At 34.9% G+C, this 19,365-nt stretch overlaps 1 protein-coding gene across 1 annotated transcript in view; it reads right to left on the bottom strand.

Moving 5' to 3' along the window:
- UNC13C (unc-13 homolog C) overlaps positions 1-19,365 on the bottom strand; it is a 493,476-nt gene that overhangs the window by 243,482 nt on the left and 230,629 nt on the right. The window contains exon 13 of the mRNA XM_076004387.1: positions 7,466-7,622. Within this exon, the coding sequence (XP_075860502.1) occupies positions 7,466-7,622 (157 nt within the window). The remainder of the gene's footprint in view (positions 1-7,465; positions 7,623-19,365) is intronic.

Genomic DNA, 19,365 nt, shown 5'->3' with positions numbered 1-19,365 from the left:
AGGGCCCAGCTGAAAATTTTACATTCAAGGAAAATAGGAAACTGTGGAGAAAACTGCCGGGCTTGTTGTCACTGACTCTCTAACAATATCAGATGATGTGAAATTAAAAGTATGCCGCTGATTGAATTTTCATAGAGATTCTTTAAACAGCAGGACAGCTTGAAATTTAATTTTGTTTACTATATTATATTTAACTACAGTGATATCACTTTTGCAAAGAAGTGGAGGCCTACTGCCTGTAGGGTATGATTTGAGGAACAACAAAAAACTGGCTGATTAAAAAACGTTTCCCCCAAGGGGCACGTCACAATATCCAAAACCACCACACCATTCAGTTTTTTTGTATTAAATAAGGGCCACATATGTCTAGGGGGAGGCAAATTAATACTACTACTACTACTAAGTATTGTCAGTTATCAAAAATTTATGTTTAATTAATTGGTGAGAATAACGAGACCAGGGGTCAGCAAACTGTCTAGAAAGGGCTAGACGGGAAATATTTCTGACTTCCCAGACTCTGTCACAACTACTCAATCTGACCCTGTAGCACTATACCTGCCACAGACAATATGTAAGCAAACAGGCATGGTTATTTTCCAATGCAACCTTATTTGTGTATACCGAAATTGAATTTTAGAAACCTTTTGTGTGTCACAAAATAATAGTCAATTTTATTTCAACATTTAAAAATGTAAAAGCCATTCTTAGTTTCTGAGCCTTATGAGACCAGTTGGCAAGCTGGATTTGGCTTATGGGAAGAGGTTGGGGCTTGATTGGGAGAGAAGTGGTAGCCACCTGCTAAGTGCACTGTTAGGGCCAGGATTTTGGGAACTGTGGAAGGATAATCCTTGTAAGGAAAGGGTGGAAAACCTCTGCATTACCCTCAGCTTCTCTCTTTAATTCCTTTTCTCTCAAAGTTTGGCTCCAACAGCAGAGGACAATTTCACCAGAAGCTACTGTTGCTTAAGCTTCTTGGCCCCTATTTGCTTAGTGATCTAGGAGGAGGCCTAGCTATGTAATCATGTGATCTTAGGTTTTCATAACATTTGTAGGAATAAGTTAAAAATTATTCTGATCTGGACATGCATCTTTTTCCAAGATTGTAACAACAAAAAAGCAATTTATTAATAAAAAAGGCACATTTCAAATAGAAGTAATGCATAGGTTATTATGATCATTTTTTGACATTTCAATTAATGTTAATCATACGAACATACTGGACACATGTGTACCACTCTTGTTGATTTGAGATGAATACAGATACCAACAGAAATACCACAAAATAATAAAACACTACTACAATGATGCTTCCAATGACAAACTAATTAATACATTTCATCAATTCAAAGGATAAAGAGTTCCTTCACAGGAAAACTTGAAAAGCACTGAAATGTTATAGTTCAATGATCAAGACACCCGAATGTTCTCTCAGCCTGACTGAGCTCTAGACAGGCTTCTTCCTGACTCTAGATCCTGACTTCTCCTTTATTAGAGCATTTTCTTTAGAAAGCTTATAATTGTTAAGTTCTTTCCCTGCCCCTTGATATGTAAATCTTTTAAAAAGCTTCTTGCCAGTTTTATAATCCAGGAAAGATTTCTGAAAGATTTGGGAGCTTTCCCTTTGAAATGTAATCACCAAGAAGAGAGCATCACTATGTCCCAGCCTTCTTGGGACAGTAGGAGCCTAATTTTGATGGGCATCATTTAGCAAACACAGATGGCCGTCACAGACAAGAAAGTGCAAACTCAGAATAAATTGGTGTGTTGGACACTTCCCATTGGTCAACCTCCCTTCAGCATCTTCTTGTATTTTCCCTCTAATTCATTCGGGCCCTTAGAAGCCCTCCTTCCTTTTGTTTTAGTGGAGTTCAAACTAAGCTCTGACCTCTCTCCCCTATTGCAATAGCCTTGAATAAAGTCAGCCTTGCCTGTTTAATTTTGCTGGGTGCAATTTTTGCTTTTATATCACACATGAAAGGTACATGAAAGATGTTTCCTCAAATTTCATAAAAGTCACTAAAATAGATGAGGCTATGTGAAAGTAAAACAAACCTTTCTAAAGTATCAATTTTTAAATTTTTCTCAACTCTGCTAGACAAAAAAACTGAATTATATTTCTTTCCTTTCCATAAAAAAAATTTCAGAATTTTTGTCATATGAAGAAGTGAGCAAAGAATCTGTAGCCAAACATTATAGAAAAAAATTATTACAGAGGTTTGTCAGGCAGTTAATTAATGAAAGTACCATGGTTTGTTCCCCTGGATTTTATCATGTTTATGCTGTTTGTCATAAATAGATATTAATTTTGTACATAATTTTCTAGTAAAGATTTTATGGTCCTAAAAGTTCTTGTCACTAGCTTGGTGGTATTTGAAAAGACAGTGGCATTGCCAACAGAGGCAGCCTCCTAGTTTTCTACCCTCTTGATTGCAAGAAAGCTTATAGTTTCTCTTGAAAATCAGTTTCACTGTGCTATTTTGAGAATTATTATGCAGGGTGCCTCCTCCAGTCCTTCAGACAAGATTATACAACAAGTAATTCCCTATATTAAATCCCTCTCTACTTAAAGTCACTAGGAGGGCTTGTATTACTGCAACTGAATCCTGTCTTACACACCTTCTCTCTCTCCCCTTTGCAACATTTCCTCTACACAGTGATCTTTCTAAAGCAGAAATTGTATCAGATTGTACCCTAAGCCTTAAGAATGAAGCTCAAACATCTTAGCATTAAAGACCTTCAACAGTCTAATATCAACCCAATAATCCAGTCTCCTCTTATACTTCCATCTTTTATTCTATCTGCCCTACTCAGCAGGTAGACTACTTTACACATACATTTTTGAACTTATTTTGCATTGTTACTTCTTATTTTTTTTATTCAAATATCTTCCTAGGCTTATCATAATTTTTCTACTTCTTCTGGACTTTGAAAATATTCTTCCCTAAGAGTACTATTGCTTTGTCAAGCTTCCATGAGTCCCTGAAGAGAATCAACCATTTGCTCCTCCTCCACCTCAAAGCATTTATAAGAATAAACTCCTTTGGAACTTTCCACATTTTGAAAGTGATTTATGTTTTTGGTTTTTTTTTACACATGTTTATGTGCTTATTTCAGTAGAATATAAGCTTCAGAGAGTAACGGTCAACATTTATTTTCAGTCCTTCCATTATCTGCTGTAGTAGCTTACATGAAAAATCACATAAATATGTATTGAATGAACTAGTGGACAAATAAAAGAACATAAGTAAGGGTAAAAAATGTGTATTAGCATATTTTGTTTTGCCCAATACTGGCTATGTCAAAAGGAGCATATATGCTTGGGGGGAAAAAACAGAGCTAGAAAACAGCCATTTTACTAGTAATTCATTTGATATTTGTGTCTTAAGATAACTTACCAAATAAATTTCCTAAAGACATCTTCAAAATTAAAATACCGACTCCCACCTCATGGAATTTTCTTCCTTTCCAACGTGATCTACCCATGAGTGTCTTGAACATACATAGAGATATTTTATCCAATAAAGTTCTTAGATCTTGACTCCAAACAACATTTACACTCAATAATATACTGGTAAAATGGCTCTCTGAACACAAAAACCCTTGATTTTTAGCATTTACCAATTTCCATGATGTAAATACTTTCAACATTTGCAATTTCAAGGATGGCTGTGTTTAGCAACCACCTTGCAATATTCCTGAAAATTTAGCAGCCAGTTCTCATAAGCAGGTACAAGCCAGCTGTAGCATACCAATGTATTACAATTAATTTTCAACAATCGACTCCTAGAGCTACATCTTGGACCTGAGACTTCCCCTTTGAAATGTTAACTGAAATGAAAAGTTCTTACCACAAAACCTTCTCTCTCTGTCTCCCGCTCTCTCCCCCACTTCCTCTTTCTTTCTCTCTCTCCACCATAGGACTCTTATGCTATTTCCTCAAATTTCTGAACAGAACCTGTCCTTTCTCATTCTAAAGATCTCTTTTTATTTCCTCTTGCTGTACTTCTTTCTTCCTCCTCTGGGATATTGCTGGAACACTTATTCTCCCAACTGATAAATCTGCAAACACACTCTTGCAACTACCTCCTTTCCTAATACTATAAATATTTTTAAATTTAACTTATTAAGTATAAATATCCCTACTCAACAATAGAGTAAAAATATAATCTTTGTACATGGCAAAAATCTCACTCCTACCCGATCTCGTTTTTCCTTCTCATTCAAGTTCCCTGAAAGAATAGTCTTTCCTCACCCACTTTCTTTTTTCAGATTTTTATTATAAAATTAATACAAATTTAATAGATAAAATGTTTAAACTTTAGTATAAAGATGAATATAAAAAAAATCAACAAAATATCAGCTGCAATCTTACCAGGTGGCTGTAGCAGCAGCATTTTAGCAAATTTCATTTCCATCTAGTCTTATTGCTAAATTTGTGTACATGTACACATGCATGTTCAATATTGGAATTAGATTGTATGTAGAGTTTTGTAGTACTCTCTTTCATTTATCATTATATCATAGTCATTGTTCAATCATATAAGTTCCTCTACAAAAACTCATTTTTAATGATTATTATAATTTAGTGACTAAATGAACCCCAATTTGTACAACTTTCCATCTATGGCATTCACTGAACAATCCCATGAAATCAGCCTCCAACTTCAATTCTTCTATAACTAACGCCCATCTACTTGCCAAATCCGATGGGCTCATTTTTTCCTCATCTTACTTGAATTTTCTATAATTGACAATGATATACACTTCTCCTCCCCAAACTTGTTTCTCTTGCCTTTTATAATATCACATTTTTATTATCATTTTAAGCCAACTTCTCTAACCATTTTCCTCCGCTAACTTTGCTTACGACCATTCTCTATAGCCAAGGCTTCTGTCCTTTTCACCTTATTCTTGAGCATTTTGCATTCACACCTTAATTTCAAATGACATTTTTACATTAAAAGGTCTGCATTTGTAAGAGGAGTTACGGTTTTATTTTCTTAAAGATTTGTCTGTTTTACAATTCTCACAGGTAAGACATCTTTTTCCACTGGTTTATATTTTGGAGACTCAAAACATCTGGGTAACACACCTTTGAGAAGGATAAAGAAAGTACCACGTAATTGTCACTAGGTCCCAAGTGATATAGTCAGGTGAATAAAAATTTGGGGCACCAAACATTACAATGTTAGATATGTTTAACTTAGCAAATAGCCTTATTTTCAACAGTTATAGAAAAGTATAGTCAAATTGACATACCAAATAACCAATGTAGTTTAAAGAAATATTCCTTTTCTCTCCATTCTATATTAAATTATATAATTTATAAAATGCAATTTGTTATAACCATGTGGCCAGTGAAACACTGAAATGTACTGAAATCAATCTGCTTTCTCTTCTTTGGTTCAGCATAAAGTAAAGGAGCACGCTATCTAATTTTCCTCCAGGTAATTTTAGCGTGGATATTAATCATATAAACATATCTTCTTTCTCAGAAGTTGTATAAGGTTGGCTTATTCTCCACAATGTACACACACAGACTATTAGAAACAAAACAATTTCATAACACAGAATTCTTTATGTTACAAGTAAATCCCAAGACAATGACTGCTATTACCAAGATGAGGTTTTTATAACAAAACTGTTCTATGATCTGGTATTTGGTCATAATAGTATTTGCTGAGGTAGCTAGAAGAATGTTTTTTCGGTCTCAGCTCAGGCAAAAGTCAATCTAACAGAAGCAGCTAATAGTGTATTGGTTATACTCTAGGTCAGGGGTCCTTAAACTTTCTAAACAGGGGGCCAGTTCACTGTCCCTCAGACCGTTGGAGGACCGTTGGAGAGCTCGGCGCACATTCCACACATGCGCAGTGTGGGCCCGGGACAAGTTGGCTGCTAAGCAGGACAGGCAGCGGAGGCAAAAACACCCTGTGGGCCGGATAAATGTCCTAGGCGGGTGGCATGTGGCCCTCGGACCATAGTTTGAGGATGCCTGCTCTAAGTAATACAGGAGACACAAAAATCCTCATACCTTATAGAAGGACAGCATTTTTAACTTTTACAAATTGGCTTACCACCTTTTATCTCATTCTACCTTTTATCTCATTCATTTCAAATTAAAAAAAATGTTAGAATACAAATTATCATCTGAATTGAGCAGATTGAGAAAGTGAAGTTTGGATGACTGAACTGACTTCCTAAATTTGAATAAAAACTTAGCCTCTGTTACTCCCACCCCAAAGAGTGTTCTCTTTTAATGGTATTTCATTGGATTTGTCATTACAAAGCAATTATTTTTTCCTTTGATTCATTCAAACTTGCCTCACATACCATGCACGTATTCTCTCTTTTAGAAGGAAAGAGTAAAAGAGAAAAAGTAAACACAGCAGCACAAATTTTTTTTTTTCCATACTGGGTTTTCACCCTTAATCTACTTGCCTCAGTTGTTTCTATTCTATGTCACATACCCCCAAATTTGATTTCTAACAACATACTCAATAACAAACACCTACTCAGTGAACTAAATTGGAAGTGCAGTAGAAAAAAAGAGATCACTGTCCTACAATAGATCTTAGTTTCCTCCCTGAGAAAAAGGGGGGGGGGGAATAAAAATATTTGTCTTACGGAGTTATAGAACAGCACTACTTCCTACTCAGCTGCCTGGGCCAAAATCCTGGTAATCTTTTCAGTTACTGTTCTCCTTCCCTCACTGTTCATGTCCCCAAGACATCAAGCACTGTTGATTTTATGCCCTGAAAGACTCTGAATGTGTCCTTTCTTCTCCATCTGCACTAATTCTATGTTAGTTTTGACTCTCACCACTTCATTGAGATTACTTTTAATCCTACTTCCAGTCTTGCCAATTTCAATTTCATTATACTTGTAGAGAATGAGTAATGTGATGGGTGCAGCAGACAAATTTCTGACTCTTTAGAATCCTTACATTTCTACTTTTCACTGTGTTCTTGATGCCTTTGAAGACCTCAGATGGGCAGCCTAATTATGTAAAGATTGTTCTTTTAGGCTCTTTATACACCTGCTATTTTTTTACTTAGAGGATGTGCTGTTATCTATCAGTACCACTGGGAACCAACAGGAAGTGCAAATGGAGCCCAATAGGCGCCAGAGAAGACAGCCAAGCTCCTAGCGACCAGGAAACTATCTAAAAAATGGTACATCTGAAATGGTGAATCCCAGCATTCTCTTAGAAGCTGTGTGTTTTTCCCCACTGGAAAAGGTCATTCCAGAAATGGAGATTCAATCTAATGAAGATTCCTATTGACTATCCACCATTTCACTGGAAACATTTCAAATAAATTTTGAGATGCGGCCCATTACACTATGAGATATACCCTAAAATGTACCTTCTGCAATAAGATGACAAGATTATCTTAAGTCCAAAGGCCCTTGAAATGTAACTCCCATAAGCTATTAGGAATTTTAAAGTTTACAAAATTATACTTACACCAAAGTTCGTAGCGGCAAATCGATCTGAGGCGGACACCTGAACGTTTGTAGAAACTGTTGTGTGCGCATAGAAAGCGTTTATATTAGCCAGCAAGGTGCTCATGACAGCAGGAACACCAGGGCACATGTATTTAGAAGACAGACATGAAAAGTGCCTGCAACACAAAAATCACAAAGTGCTTTTAAAACAGAAATAATTCACATAACAGCATAGCTTTTTAACATCAGCAATTAAGTAATTCTTCAACCACATCTATGAAAAGGAGAGAAAACTCCCACAGTCCCTAACTGAAAGAGAAAACAATTTCAGCTTTTTGAAAATTTTCATTCATAAATGTGAATTGGATTAATTAGAATGTAATTTGCCACAAGAACATGTATAACTTCTTTCAACGGTGTGAGTGTTGTGTGTGTACACAGCTAAAGTGAAATTTCCAGTGGAATTTAGTACTGTCAGAAATCACAAGAGTCTCTCTCTCTCTCCCCAAGACCCTGACTCAACTTATTTTAGTTCCTGAAATGCCATATTCCAGCCAAAATTTCCTTTGGCGTTTGTATTCTTCTCGCATTAATGTAGTAGCAAGAGGGCCTCTTCTCATTACACATTTGATTGAACAAGTCAAGTAACATCTGACTTGAGTCCAGTTTGTGAGTTTTGTTGTTGTTGTTTTCAGGAAGGAATACTTTCAACAAGAAATTCTGTTTTCTAAGCACTTTGTTAAAGACAGGATTTAATTAGGGAAACAGATGAATAGTGAGGACAGATTGAATTATACCAGCTTCATGCTTAAAGACCATTTCTTTTAAACCTTGAATAACAGTATCATTTAGAGCCATCGGAAGTATCAAGTGTTCGATTCTGTTATTTCTCACAAGGAAACCTATTTCATTTGAACTTTAACAAAAGACTTGAAAATTGAAAGCACGGCTTATGATAAAAGTGAAAGATAAAATATGCATGGAGGAAAGCAATTTTCAGTCTATAATCTGATCCTATTTTGCTCTCATATCTTAGTAATTTATCCTCCACCTAGCCATTTCTGAATTTTGTATTACTGAACACAAACATGGAATACACATACATAAAGGCCTGAGTGGTAACCCCCAAATAAATAGATGGTGGTCCTGATATTTGTGACTTGTCTTAGATCTCAACCAGGCTAGCTTTCCACCTAGCTTGTCATATTGGCCAACAACAGTAGGTTAAATTTTTATATATACATCTTTGAAAATCATGAATAAAAATTTATGCCACGAGAGTTCCGCGATTTGTGTAATTTAACCCTGGAATTAGATTATCAATGCTGATTTCAAGATAAACAGTATAAGTTTTGAATTTATTATATGCCAAATTGATTATAATTAATTCATATCTATTAAGAATCTCACAAATGAATATAAAGGTATTAAAATAGAAATTTACAAAAACCTGGAGATATGCTATACCATCTTTTTTCAACAATTCACAAGTAATTAGATTTATTAGGCTCAAATCACAGGTTAAAGTTATGGAACATGCAGTACCTAAATACAGTGGTGTGGGAGATAGCAAACAGAAAATATACATTCTGAAGGGGAAAAGAGAATCATCATAAACAATTGTCAAAATAAACTGTTAAGAAACTCAAAGACTAGTGTTTTATTACCTTGAGCCTGCATTGTCAATTTAAAGGGATACTGGCAGTCACCAGACTGAATAATCTTATTCTTGGTTTTAAAAAGGGATTAGAGTCCTCATACTGTAGCCGTGTTACTCAGGCTTTACTTCTTTTAGTTGCTACCCTGTGACTGGTGCCTGATTAAGATAGCAGCAATAGCTTAGCAGTTACTTCAAGCATAAATAATAGAGAAAATGGTAATAACCTACATAAGGCATTCATAGTGTGATTTTCATAAGTGAACTGGAAAGATTTATGTTGAAAATGACAATTTTTTAAATACAACCTTAAAGGTACAGGCAACAAAACCAAAAATAGACAAACGCAATTGCTTCAAACTAAAAAGTGTCTGCACAACAAAGAAAACAATTAATGGAGTAAAGAGACAACCTACAGAATGAGAGAAAATATTTGCAAGCCGTACATCTGAAAAGGGGTTAATATCCAAAATATATAAGAAACTGAAAAAAACTCAACAACAAGAAAACAAATAACCAGATTAAAAAATGGACCAAAAAAATCTAAATATATATATATTTCATAAGAAGATATACAAATGGCCAAATAAAAAATGCTCAACATCACTTGTCATCAGGGAAATGCAAATTAGAACCACAATTAAATATCACTGTACTCCTGCTAGAATGGCTATTATCAAAAAGACAAAAGATAACAAATGTTTGTGAGGAGGTAGAGAAAAGGGAACCATTCTCACTGTTGGTAGTAATGTATAATAAATTAGTACAGTCCTTATAGAAAACAGGATAAAATTTCCTCAAAAAATTAGTTAGAGGCCATTATCTTAATTGAGATTAACTCAGAAACGGAAATAAGAAAACACTGCATGTTCTCACTTATAAGTAGGAGTTACATAATAATTACCTATAGACACACAGAGTGAAATAAATAGACATTGGAGACTCAGAAGGGCAGGGCATGGGGTGGGAGAGTGGTATAGGTTGTGAAATTATGTACACTAACTGTTGAGGGTTACACAAAAAGCCCAGACTTCACATATATATGCAATATAACCATGTAGCAAATCTGCACATATACCCCAGAAATCAATAAAAAAAATAATAAGTTAAAAAAATAAACATACATTAAAAAAGAAAAAGACATAATTATTGAACTCTATGCTCACTATTTATAAGCCATCTGAGGGAAACAAGAGTGGCATATGGGATGACTGGAATATAAAAAAAATCAAGATTTGCTTATTTTATGTTCTGAGTTGGTTTAGCCAATATCTTGATGATGAAAATGCCCTAAGAAATTGTGGCTTTGGGAACCCACAGCAAAGTTTCACAACCAAAATGAAAAGTTTAACAAATAATTTGTAGGTTTATATGAAAATGTATATATAAGAAAAGCCATGTAAATAAATGCAACTTTGAGTTATCTGAATTAATACAATCTTTGCTATGCACTTATCATGAATGCAAATATTTATTATTCATAGGAAATTTAGAAGATCAGTGAGGTCAAACATCTGTTACTATAGACTTTCTCTTTAAAATAATTTGAATTGATAGCCACATAGTAATTGTAATACTTTCTTTTATCAAAGTGAGTTAGAGTTAATATTAAAATTGATTCTAGGATTTTCTGTTTAATCTTTAATCAGTTTTATTTTTTTCATTAAGCCATCTGGTCAGAGTCCTCTCCCTTTATTGACTACATAGGTACTTTATTCCTGGCACCTTTCTTAGGGGTAGGGATCTGGAGTTGATGAAAACATGGTCATGTTGTAAAACATGCATACTCGTAATTGAGAGGCACGTGCATTAAATCTTAATTTTGTCATACTGCAGAAAGTGCTATTATGGAGTCAGCTAAAAAGGCTTAAGTGGGTCGTAGGGTAGAAGAGTGAGGCCTGGAGGTGCAGGGCAAAGCTCCAAAGGCCGAGTTCAGTTCACTAGTGGTGAAGAGAGAAGAAATCAGAGGGAAATGTCTGAGCCAAGGCCTAGAGGACAAGATTGAGACAATGATTGTGACAGATGAAGAGTTTAGTCTTCCTAGAAGTTGGCTCAGCAAACATTACTGAACAAGTATGAATGGCAGATTCTGTATAAGCTTTGGGCATACAGTAGTGATCTACTTATAGACTAGTGGGGGAATCAGCCCCACAAGAAATTGAATGCAATTATGAGAAAGTCATGAAAAAGGCACAGCAGAGTGCTGCAAGGACACTGGGTTAGAGGGTGTATATCACAGACTTGTAGAGAAGGGCCAGGGAAGACGTCTGGAGACGAGGCTAGACTAAGAGGCAAAGAATGGCTAGGATCACAGCCAAGCCAAGCATAGGGCTCAGTATCACTGCTAGATAAAGAATGTGGTGCAGAGGATTAGCAAAGTACAAATCAAGATACAATAAAAATATTGTGTACAGTGGACTCTAACAATTTTAGGCTGGTAGAGCCCAGATTTGCAGGCAAATATTCCAGAACTGGTATGGCCTGAGATAAGGCTGGGGGGTGTTAGAGAATCTTGTGCAATATGTTAGGTAAGTTAGACCTATTCTATAGGTCAAAAGATTTTTCAAACAAAAGTCAAAATCTTACAGTGTAAACATAAGTAAAAAAAAATATATATATACAAGGAATTCTAACTTTTCTACATGGAGTAGGAAGTGAAAATCAACAGATCTGTATTTAAAATACACTAATTTGGGTGGGAGGAGCTTGTGAGGCTAAGAAGGGGAGAGATGATAAGTGAACTAGGGCGGTAGTGTGGAAATGGGGAGGAGAGAATGGATTTGAGAACTATATAAACGGTCAGGACTTGTACTTGACAAGGAATAAGGGATAGGGAAGAGAAAAGGTTAAATTTCCAAGGGTCTAGTTTGGGTGGCTGGATGAATGGTGCTTTTGCCAAGGGAACTGGGAACTAAAAAAAAAAAAAAAAAAAAAAAGAATTTGAAGCAGGGGATGATGTCAAGTCTGAGCTTAAGGTGTTTATAAAGTTTCCATATTAAGAATTTTATTGGTTTTGGGGATCATCAGCATGAACCACGAGAAGTCATGAGAAAGGATAAGACAGTCCAGGCTGATGAGAAGTGTTAGAGAACAGAACCTGGGAAACACCAATATAAAAGGAACTGGTGGAAGAGGAAGAAAAAGTAAATTCTATGGCTGAGAGCAAATAAAAAAAAAAAAAAACAACCAGATAGGGAAAAGGAAAGCCAGGAAAGTAGAATCAGGGGAAATCATGAGGATGATTGATAACTGTTAAGTGCAGTATGAGTCTTATAAAATAAGGACAGAAAAGAAGCTATTGGACTTGACAAATAAACATCCCTGTGATCTTAGCAAGATCAATGTTAGTAGAATGACAGGAATTTGCACTAAGAGGAAATAAGATGGAAAGTGGCCAGGGCATGACCAAGTTAAAGTAGGTCAGAGCCAGATTTTGATTGGTACAGTATGCAGCTAAGGAGTTCTAACTTTCTAATGTGGACTATATTGAGTCACCTGAGATTTTTGCTGGGGGAACTAGCATTCTCAGATGAATTTGAAGAGATGACTCTGAAGTGGTATAAAGATGGATTGAAATGAGTAGGTATTGGAAGCAGAAAAGCAACATAGGAGGCATAGAAACAAAAATTGACACTTGCGCTCAGTCTCCAATATGACTGATCACTTCCCATAGGACCGTCAGAAAGATTAAAAAATACTTTTTACAAGGTAAAAATACTTTACCTTGAGATAATCCAGAAATCACAGAATTACTCTTTGCTTCTGATCTCCAAAACATAAAAAAAAACCTTGAATATTTCTTTAGCACCCCAAATTCCTAGCAAAACAAATGTAAACCTGATTTTGACCATGTTATAACTGAAGACACATGATTACCTCTGAAAATAGGAAAACGCGTGGGGAAGTTGCCGTTCCCATCACAAACAACATGAAAACACAATGTGAACTAGGTAATCTTAGACATTTCAGTTTTGTCTCCAAATAGTTGGTTGTTCTGTTTTCTTTTGTGTTGTTTCGTCAATATTTCAGAAGTCTGACTCCCACTTGAGAGTATTTGCTGTCATTAAATATTTTCTTAGCTTTTCTAATGTTTTTCACCTAAGGTCACAGAGCAAGTAAGACTCCCAAAGATTGGAATTCAGGCAATATAAATTCAGACATATCTCTTTTAACTAATTAAGGGTATATCCTCTCTTAATTTTTCCTGCTCTCTCTTTTAAATATATATTTTTTAATTATTTATTTTTTAATTTACAAAAAAATTGCATATATCTATTGTGCATGTCGTTTTGAAATATGTATACATTGTGGAATTGATAAGCTATGCATTACTTCATATACTTGTCATTTTCGTGATGAGAACACACGAAGTCCACTCAGCTAATGTCAAGAATACAATATATTATTATTAACTATAATTACCATGTTGCACAATAGATTTCTTAAACTTATTTCTCTTATCTAATCGAAATTTTGCCTCCTTTGACCACTATCTCTCCAACCCTCTCCCTTCCCCCGCAGCCCCTGGTAACCACCATTCCACTTTTTTTATATTCTACATATAATTGAGATTATTTGGTATTTGTCTTTCTGTGTATGGCTTATTTCACTTAACATATCTTCCAAGTTCAACCATAGTGTCATAAATGGCAGAATTTCCTTTGTTTTTAAGGCTGAATCGTATTCCATCGTGTATATATTCCATATTTTCTTTATCTGTTCATCCATTGATGGACACGTAGGTTAACTCTGCATCTTGGCTATTGTGAATAGTGCTGCAATGAATGTGGGAGTGCAGATAAGTCTTTGATATAATGATTTTATTTCCCTTGGATAGGCTCCCTCTCCAATGTTGTGTATTACTTGTGTACATATCTGCTACTTCTAGAAAGTGTTTGGCTCATGCTTTGTTATGCTCTTATCTGGCCCATATTTAGCATAGTGTTTTCTTGTTCATAGGAATTGATCAATGAACATTTCTTAATGAAAAGGAATATGAACTAAAGGTATTTATGTAGAGTTAGAGAGTACAGGAAATGTGCTTGGTTACCTTGACTCTGACAGTTACCTTGTGAAAATTTGGCTGAAGTACACAGCAGTTAATGCTGTAATGACAACAGCTACTTTGAAGGCTAATAGTATTCCACTTATAATTGGTATGCTAAGAGCAGTAGTTGAGATTTTTTTCCAGAGCATTAGGCAAATATTCATCTTAGAGAACTGACAGAAATATTTTCCTTTCTGATTAAAATTTAACTGAGGTGATCTCTGGAGTGTGATGGATGGTGGCTAGCTGCATATGATTCACCCCTCTAAGATTCCCATGGAAACTTCCATGAAAACCAAAAACGATGAAAAATCACAATAGCACTGGACATTAGGGATACCAATCAAACATTTCCCAGTATCTCAGAGGAACTTTTCCTAAATTTAGGGCAACTGAATAGATTGGGAAATATTCAGTGACTGACTAGAGTCTAAACTACTAAAACATTAACTGGACCAGAGGGAAATAGGAGGATGGTTCTAGGAGTCATCAACCATCAGCCCCTATATTGGATATGTGGGGCCTAGGCTGCTGCCCAGCAAGGCTAATCAATCAGTACCTATTTCATGGTAATGGCCTCCCAAGCCGGTGAAGCTGTTTTTCGTTTCCCCACACCTTCTCACTCTATACCCATTAAAGCGCATGCAATTCCCAAGGCTGTAATACTGCCTGTGCAATAGAGAATGGACAATGGGATGTGTAGCTACTTAGGAGGAAGGGCTGGAAAAGCAATGGGAACAGTCTACCCTGGGGATTATATAGAATTTTTTATGTTCTGCTTTTAGCAACATAAAATTTATTGTTTACACTGTTTAGGAAAAAATCATAGGCTTAGATAACCCACCAGTAGGATCAGGCGAATATTTTTCCCCAGTCTAAAAGAGAGTTCCATTTGAATAAAGACAAGGCAAAATGTGAAAAATTTTTAGGGACTTGCTTTTCAGTTTAAAGTCTGCAGGTGGTTGCTGACAACATGCAGGTGGTCAGCAAATATGGATTTAAGCGAACACTCCAAGTTGTCCAAACAAGAAGGATACGAATGCCTTTGTATATCTCAACACACATATACACACACATTTGTGCACATCACACACATATATTTATGTGTAGGTGCCTACATATGAAAACAAAACAACCTCAAACCTGACAGGAAATACACTAACTTAAATGGTCTCTGGTTAGAGCTATCGAACTTTGTCATTTAAAAAATGTAGACTGTATTTTTTTAAATGTACTATTAGCATGTTTTATTACTCTAATCAGAAAAATATAGGAACTATAAATTAAATTTTTCTAATTCACATTTTGCCCTTTGTTTGATTTTAACAGTCTCTTTTTAATAACTTTAAACACTGATGAGATAATTCAACTTTTTAAAATTCTTGTTTAACTGAAATTTCTTTATATGTATTTTCCTTTTAAAAAAACTGCATAACCTTGAAAGTATATAATGTAAACCTGTCTAATATATAATGATTCTTTAAAATATCATTAAATAAGATTTTTGTGGATGAAGCCAAACAAATGCTCACAACATGATTTTTTTCTTTCCGAATTTATCACAGACTTTTGTAATTTATGGTTAAGAAGTATATGCCCCCTAATACAATAAAATTACTATTAAATAGATATCAGTTTGATTGCTTTAAATAAAATATATCAGGAATTTTACAAATATTAATGGAACGATTTTGGTGCATAACTTCCTGAAACAAAATATGAGAATGGTGAAGATGTTAAAAATCAGCAGAGGTTAATGAGAAAATTTCAAAATTTCACTTAATGCTACTTTTCTTCCCATTGTATTTTTATATCAGTTTAAATATTAAATTAGCATTACCATGGTGCTTTCCTTGTCAGATCATCAATCAGCAAAACTTTTGTTGTTTGATGAAAAGAAAAAGGTAAGTACATTAAAATCATAAATATGACCCTCTTAATTTGGTCAGATTTAAGTTAAACATGTTTCAATATACCTAAAGATTAAAGACATAATACCTAGGAAGTAGTTGCCAACTCTAGAAACTTACTGAAATGTTCTTCTTAGAACTAGCTAGTGATTTGGAATTTAAACAAAACTTGGAATACCAAGATTAAAAGTTTAATCATTTGATATTGACTTTAAAAGAATGAAATGGCAAAAGAATGTTCAGTTCACTCCAATGAGTATAATCTTTGCCCAGGTTGGTCAAAATACCTGTCCTTTTCTAAAAACTGTGACTAAAAACATGGTAAGTTAAAGAAGGTACTTCTTGGTACCAAAACAATAGTCTACACTGAACTTGCCTTTTTATGTTAACTCGTAACCCTATAATGTAAATGATTAGATAATTGATAAGATAAAGTTAGTAGTGTGCAGCAATGTACACATTTCTTAAATGATTAAAGGAAGAAAAATTTTTAAAAAAGTGTTGAGGGTTAGTAGATGCATTTCTTGGAAATCTTGAAGAAATGGTCAGTGAAATGTTTTGCTTTTTTTTTTTTTTGGCATGTGGAGGTATAAAGAGAGTATGGGTGGGCAATGTAGAGTTAAAAGTACTATTTCCTAACGGTGCTTCATTCTAACCCTGGCTTGCTTTTGTGGCCTTAGAAAAGTAACATCATCACTTTTAGAATCAGTTTTTCCATATGCAAAATTAAAGGACTGTTAGAAGATCCAATCCTTACAAGTTCTAACATAGTATACATTTATGACTAGAAATAACATGCTGGTTTTGCCCAGCCATATACATCCCTTCTTTCTACCCCTTTCTACATCCGAGCATTTGATTCTACTGGAGCCTGGACTTAGGAAGGTTAACAAGAGCACGGGACAGGGGAGGCAACCTGAAGCAATCTTTGCTCTGTGCAGAGCTTTCAGCTAATGGGCTTCTGCACAGAGTTCAATATGGCAAAACGTCTGCCTCTGAGTTTGTGTGTGTTCTCTCTTTATGTGTGGTTACAGCCAAGGCAAACTTATTCTTTCTTCTAACCATCTCTGTTGAAAATCATTTCCCTTTAAAGGCTACAGTTCCAATGCTACTTAAATTATTCTCAGGGTGGAAAGTACAATCAGCAATTAAAAATGACTGACTATATCTCCGCTGCAAACCACTTCTTCAAAAAACGAAAAGTACCTCTTCAAAAAGAAATAGGTCAAAAAGTGCTATTGCAATCTCTGGAAATGTTTAACATTCTTCCCCAAAGAAATGATTTAAAACAATGGACTAATAATGTTAAAAGTACTTCACTTCACTTTTGCAAGTAAGTGAGGTCAATGTCAAAACAATTTAACAAATGGAATTTCAGTTCCATGGGAAAAGTTAGAGTAACAAACTCCAAAAGATGATGCTTATTGTGAATAATGAAACATGGTACTGGCATAAAAACAGACACATAGACTAATGGAACAGAATAGCGCGCCCAGAAACAAATCCATGAATTTACAGCCTAACAACTGTTAACAAGCATCAATGATTTTTGACAACACACAATGGGGAAAGGATGGTCTCTTTAATAAATGATGTTGAGAAAACTACATAGGCACATTACAGAATAATAAAATTTGACCCTTATCTCATACTATATAAAAAATCAACTCAAAATGGATTAAAAATTTAAATGTAACATACCAAACTATGAAACTACTAGAACAGGTAGAAAACTCCATGACATTGATTTGCACAATGATTTATTAGCTATGACCCAAAAAGCACAGGTGACAAAAGCAAAAATAGACAAATGAGAGTATACCAGCTGAACACACTAAGACATCATATATAAGTCATCACATTGAGACACTCTGAAAATGTCTATTGAATAAATTAATTTAATCTTCTAGAATGTGGGCCTCATGAGAAACTAGGCCTTCACTTCTTGTTGCTGTTGTATCCTCCGTGCCTAAACAGAAAGTTAGAACAGAAAGATTCTGGAATATGATAGGCACTCAGTAAATGTTTCTGAAATGAATGAATGATTCAATTAAGCAGCTCTCTGCTTGGAAAGCAGGCTCATGTTCAAGCAGCTAAAATAGACTGGTGCCTTTAAAGTAAACTGTATCCAAATGGTTCTGGTTTAAATATGGATTAAATTAAGTCAGCCTGTGGCAAAGTACAGGTTGTTTGTTAAGCACATTGAGGTAAAAAAAAAATATTGACCTAATGCTTTTCTCTCATTTGGTATTTGGGAGACATAACCATAGTCTAACAGAATCTGAGATTTTGTGAAACACGTTGGGCTACATTTTACAATAAATGACTAATGAAACACTCAGTTAAAATGTATTTGCTCGATAGAAATCCCCTCTGGAGGATGATTTAATCCTTAATGCCTGATTTGAGATTCCCTAGATGTTTTCAGCAGTGAACAGGGAATCTGTCAGAACATTGTCAGGAACATATATACTTGCATAAATAGATGAAAAGCATCAAGAACTTCCAAAATGCTCATGATGGAAATGGGAACATGTTCCATGCCTAACCCACAAGGCAACATATCCAGAATAGTACACTCCTTTGAAAAAGGGAACAGATTTTCATTCTTACTGTCATAAATCAGAAAACTGCTTTTATTTTAGATCGATGGTCTCATTTGCCTCGTAGGAACAAATTCTTCAGATCCTTGATCCATTACTTGTTCAAATGGAAAAATTGTAATGCTTTTCTTTCTCACAAACGCTTCCAGAACAAAGGATACATTTTAATGCAGCACATAGGGCTAATATTAATAAATTGTGTCCTCAGAAAGACTATTTTGTGGTGAAAGGGGAATGCATTTACAGTAAACAGGAATTGCCTTGGAGGACTGGAAAGTTCAGTCTTAATGTTCAGGCTATTTACCAGAAAAATAGATTCGGTCTCCTTTTCATGGTGAGAAATACACAAGAGAAAAATTTTATAATGTACTATTAGACTCTCTGACTTAATGCATACTTCTCATTATTTATTTCTTCTCCAAATCTATCTTCAAAGAACTAGTGATATACTTAAAAGTAACTAAGCAATCTCCAATAAAAAAAGGAAGATTATGAAGTTACCTGGGGATTTGAATAAGTCTAAAGGGTCTTTAAATATCAAAAGAAACTGCAATTTGACTTCCGTTTCTGATCAAATAATGTCTAGGAAAGTCTACAGAATTAAGCAGTTTTGTCCCTTCCCAAACTCATAAATATCCTTACTATACAAGATAGGATACCATTTCTTCCTTGAAGCTGAGTTCTCCTATTTTGTGTTTTTAA

This window comes from Microcebus murinus, chromosome 6 (genome assembly GCF_040939455.1).
Source record: "Microcebus murinus isolate Inina chromosome 6, M.murinus_Inina_mat1.0, whole genome shotgun sequence".
In the NCBI taxonomy this organism is placed as follows: Eukaryota; Metazoa; Chordata; class Mammalia; order Primates; family Cheirogaleidae; genus Microcebus; species Microcebus murinus.
This window is presented reverse-complemented; position numbering and strand designations above follow the sequence as displayed.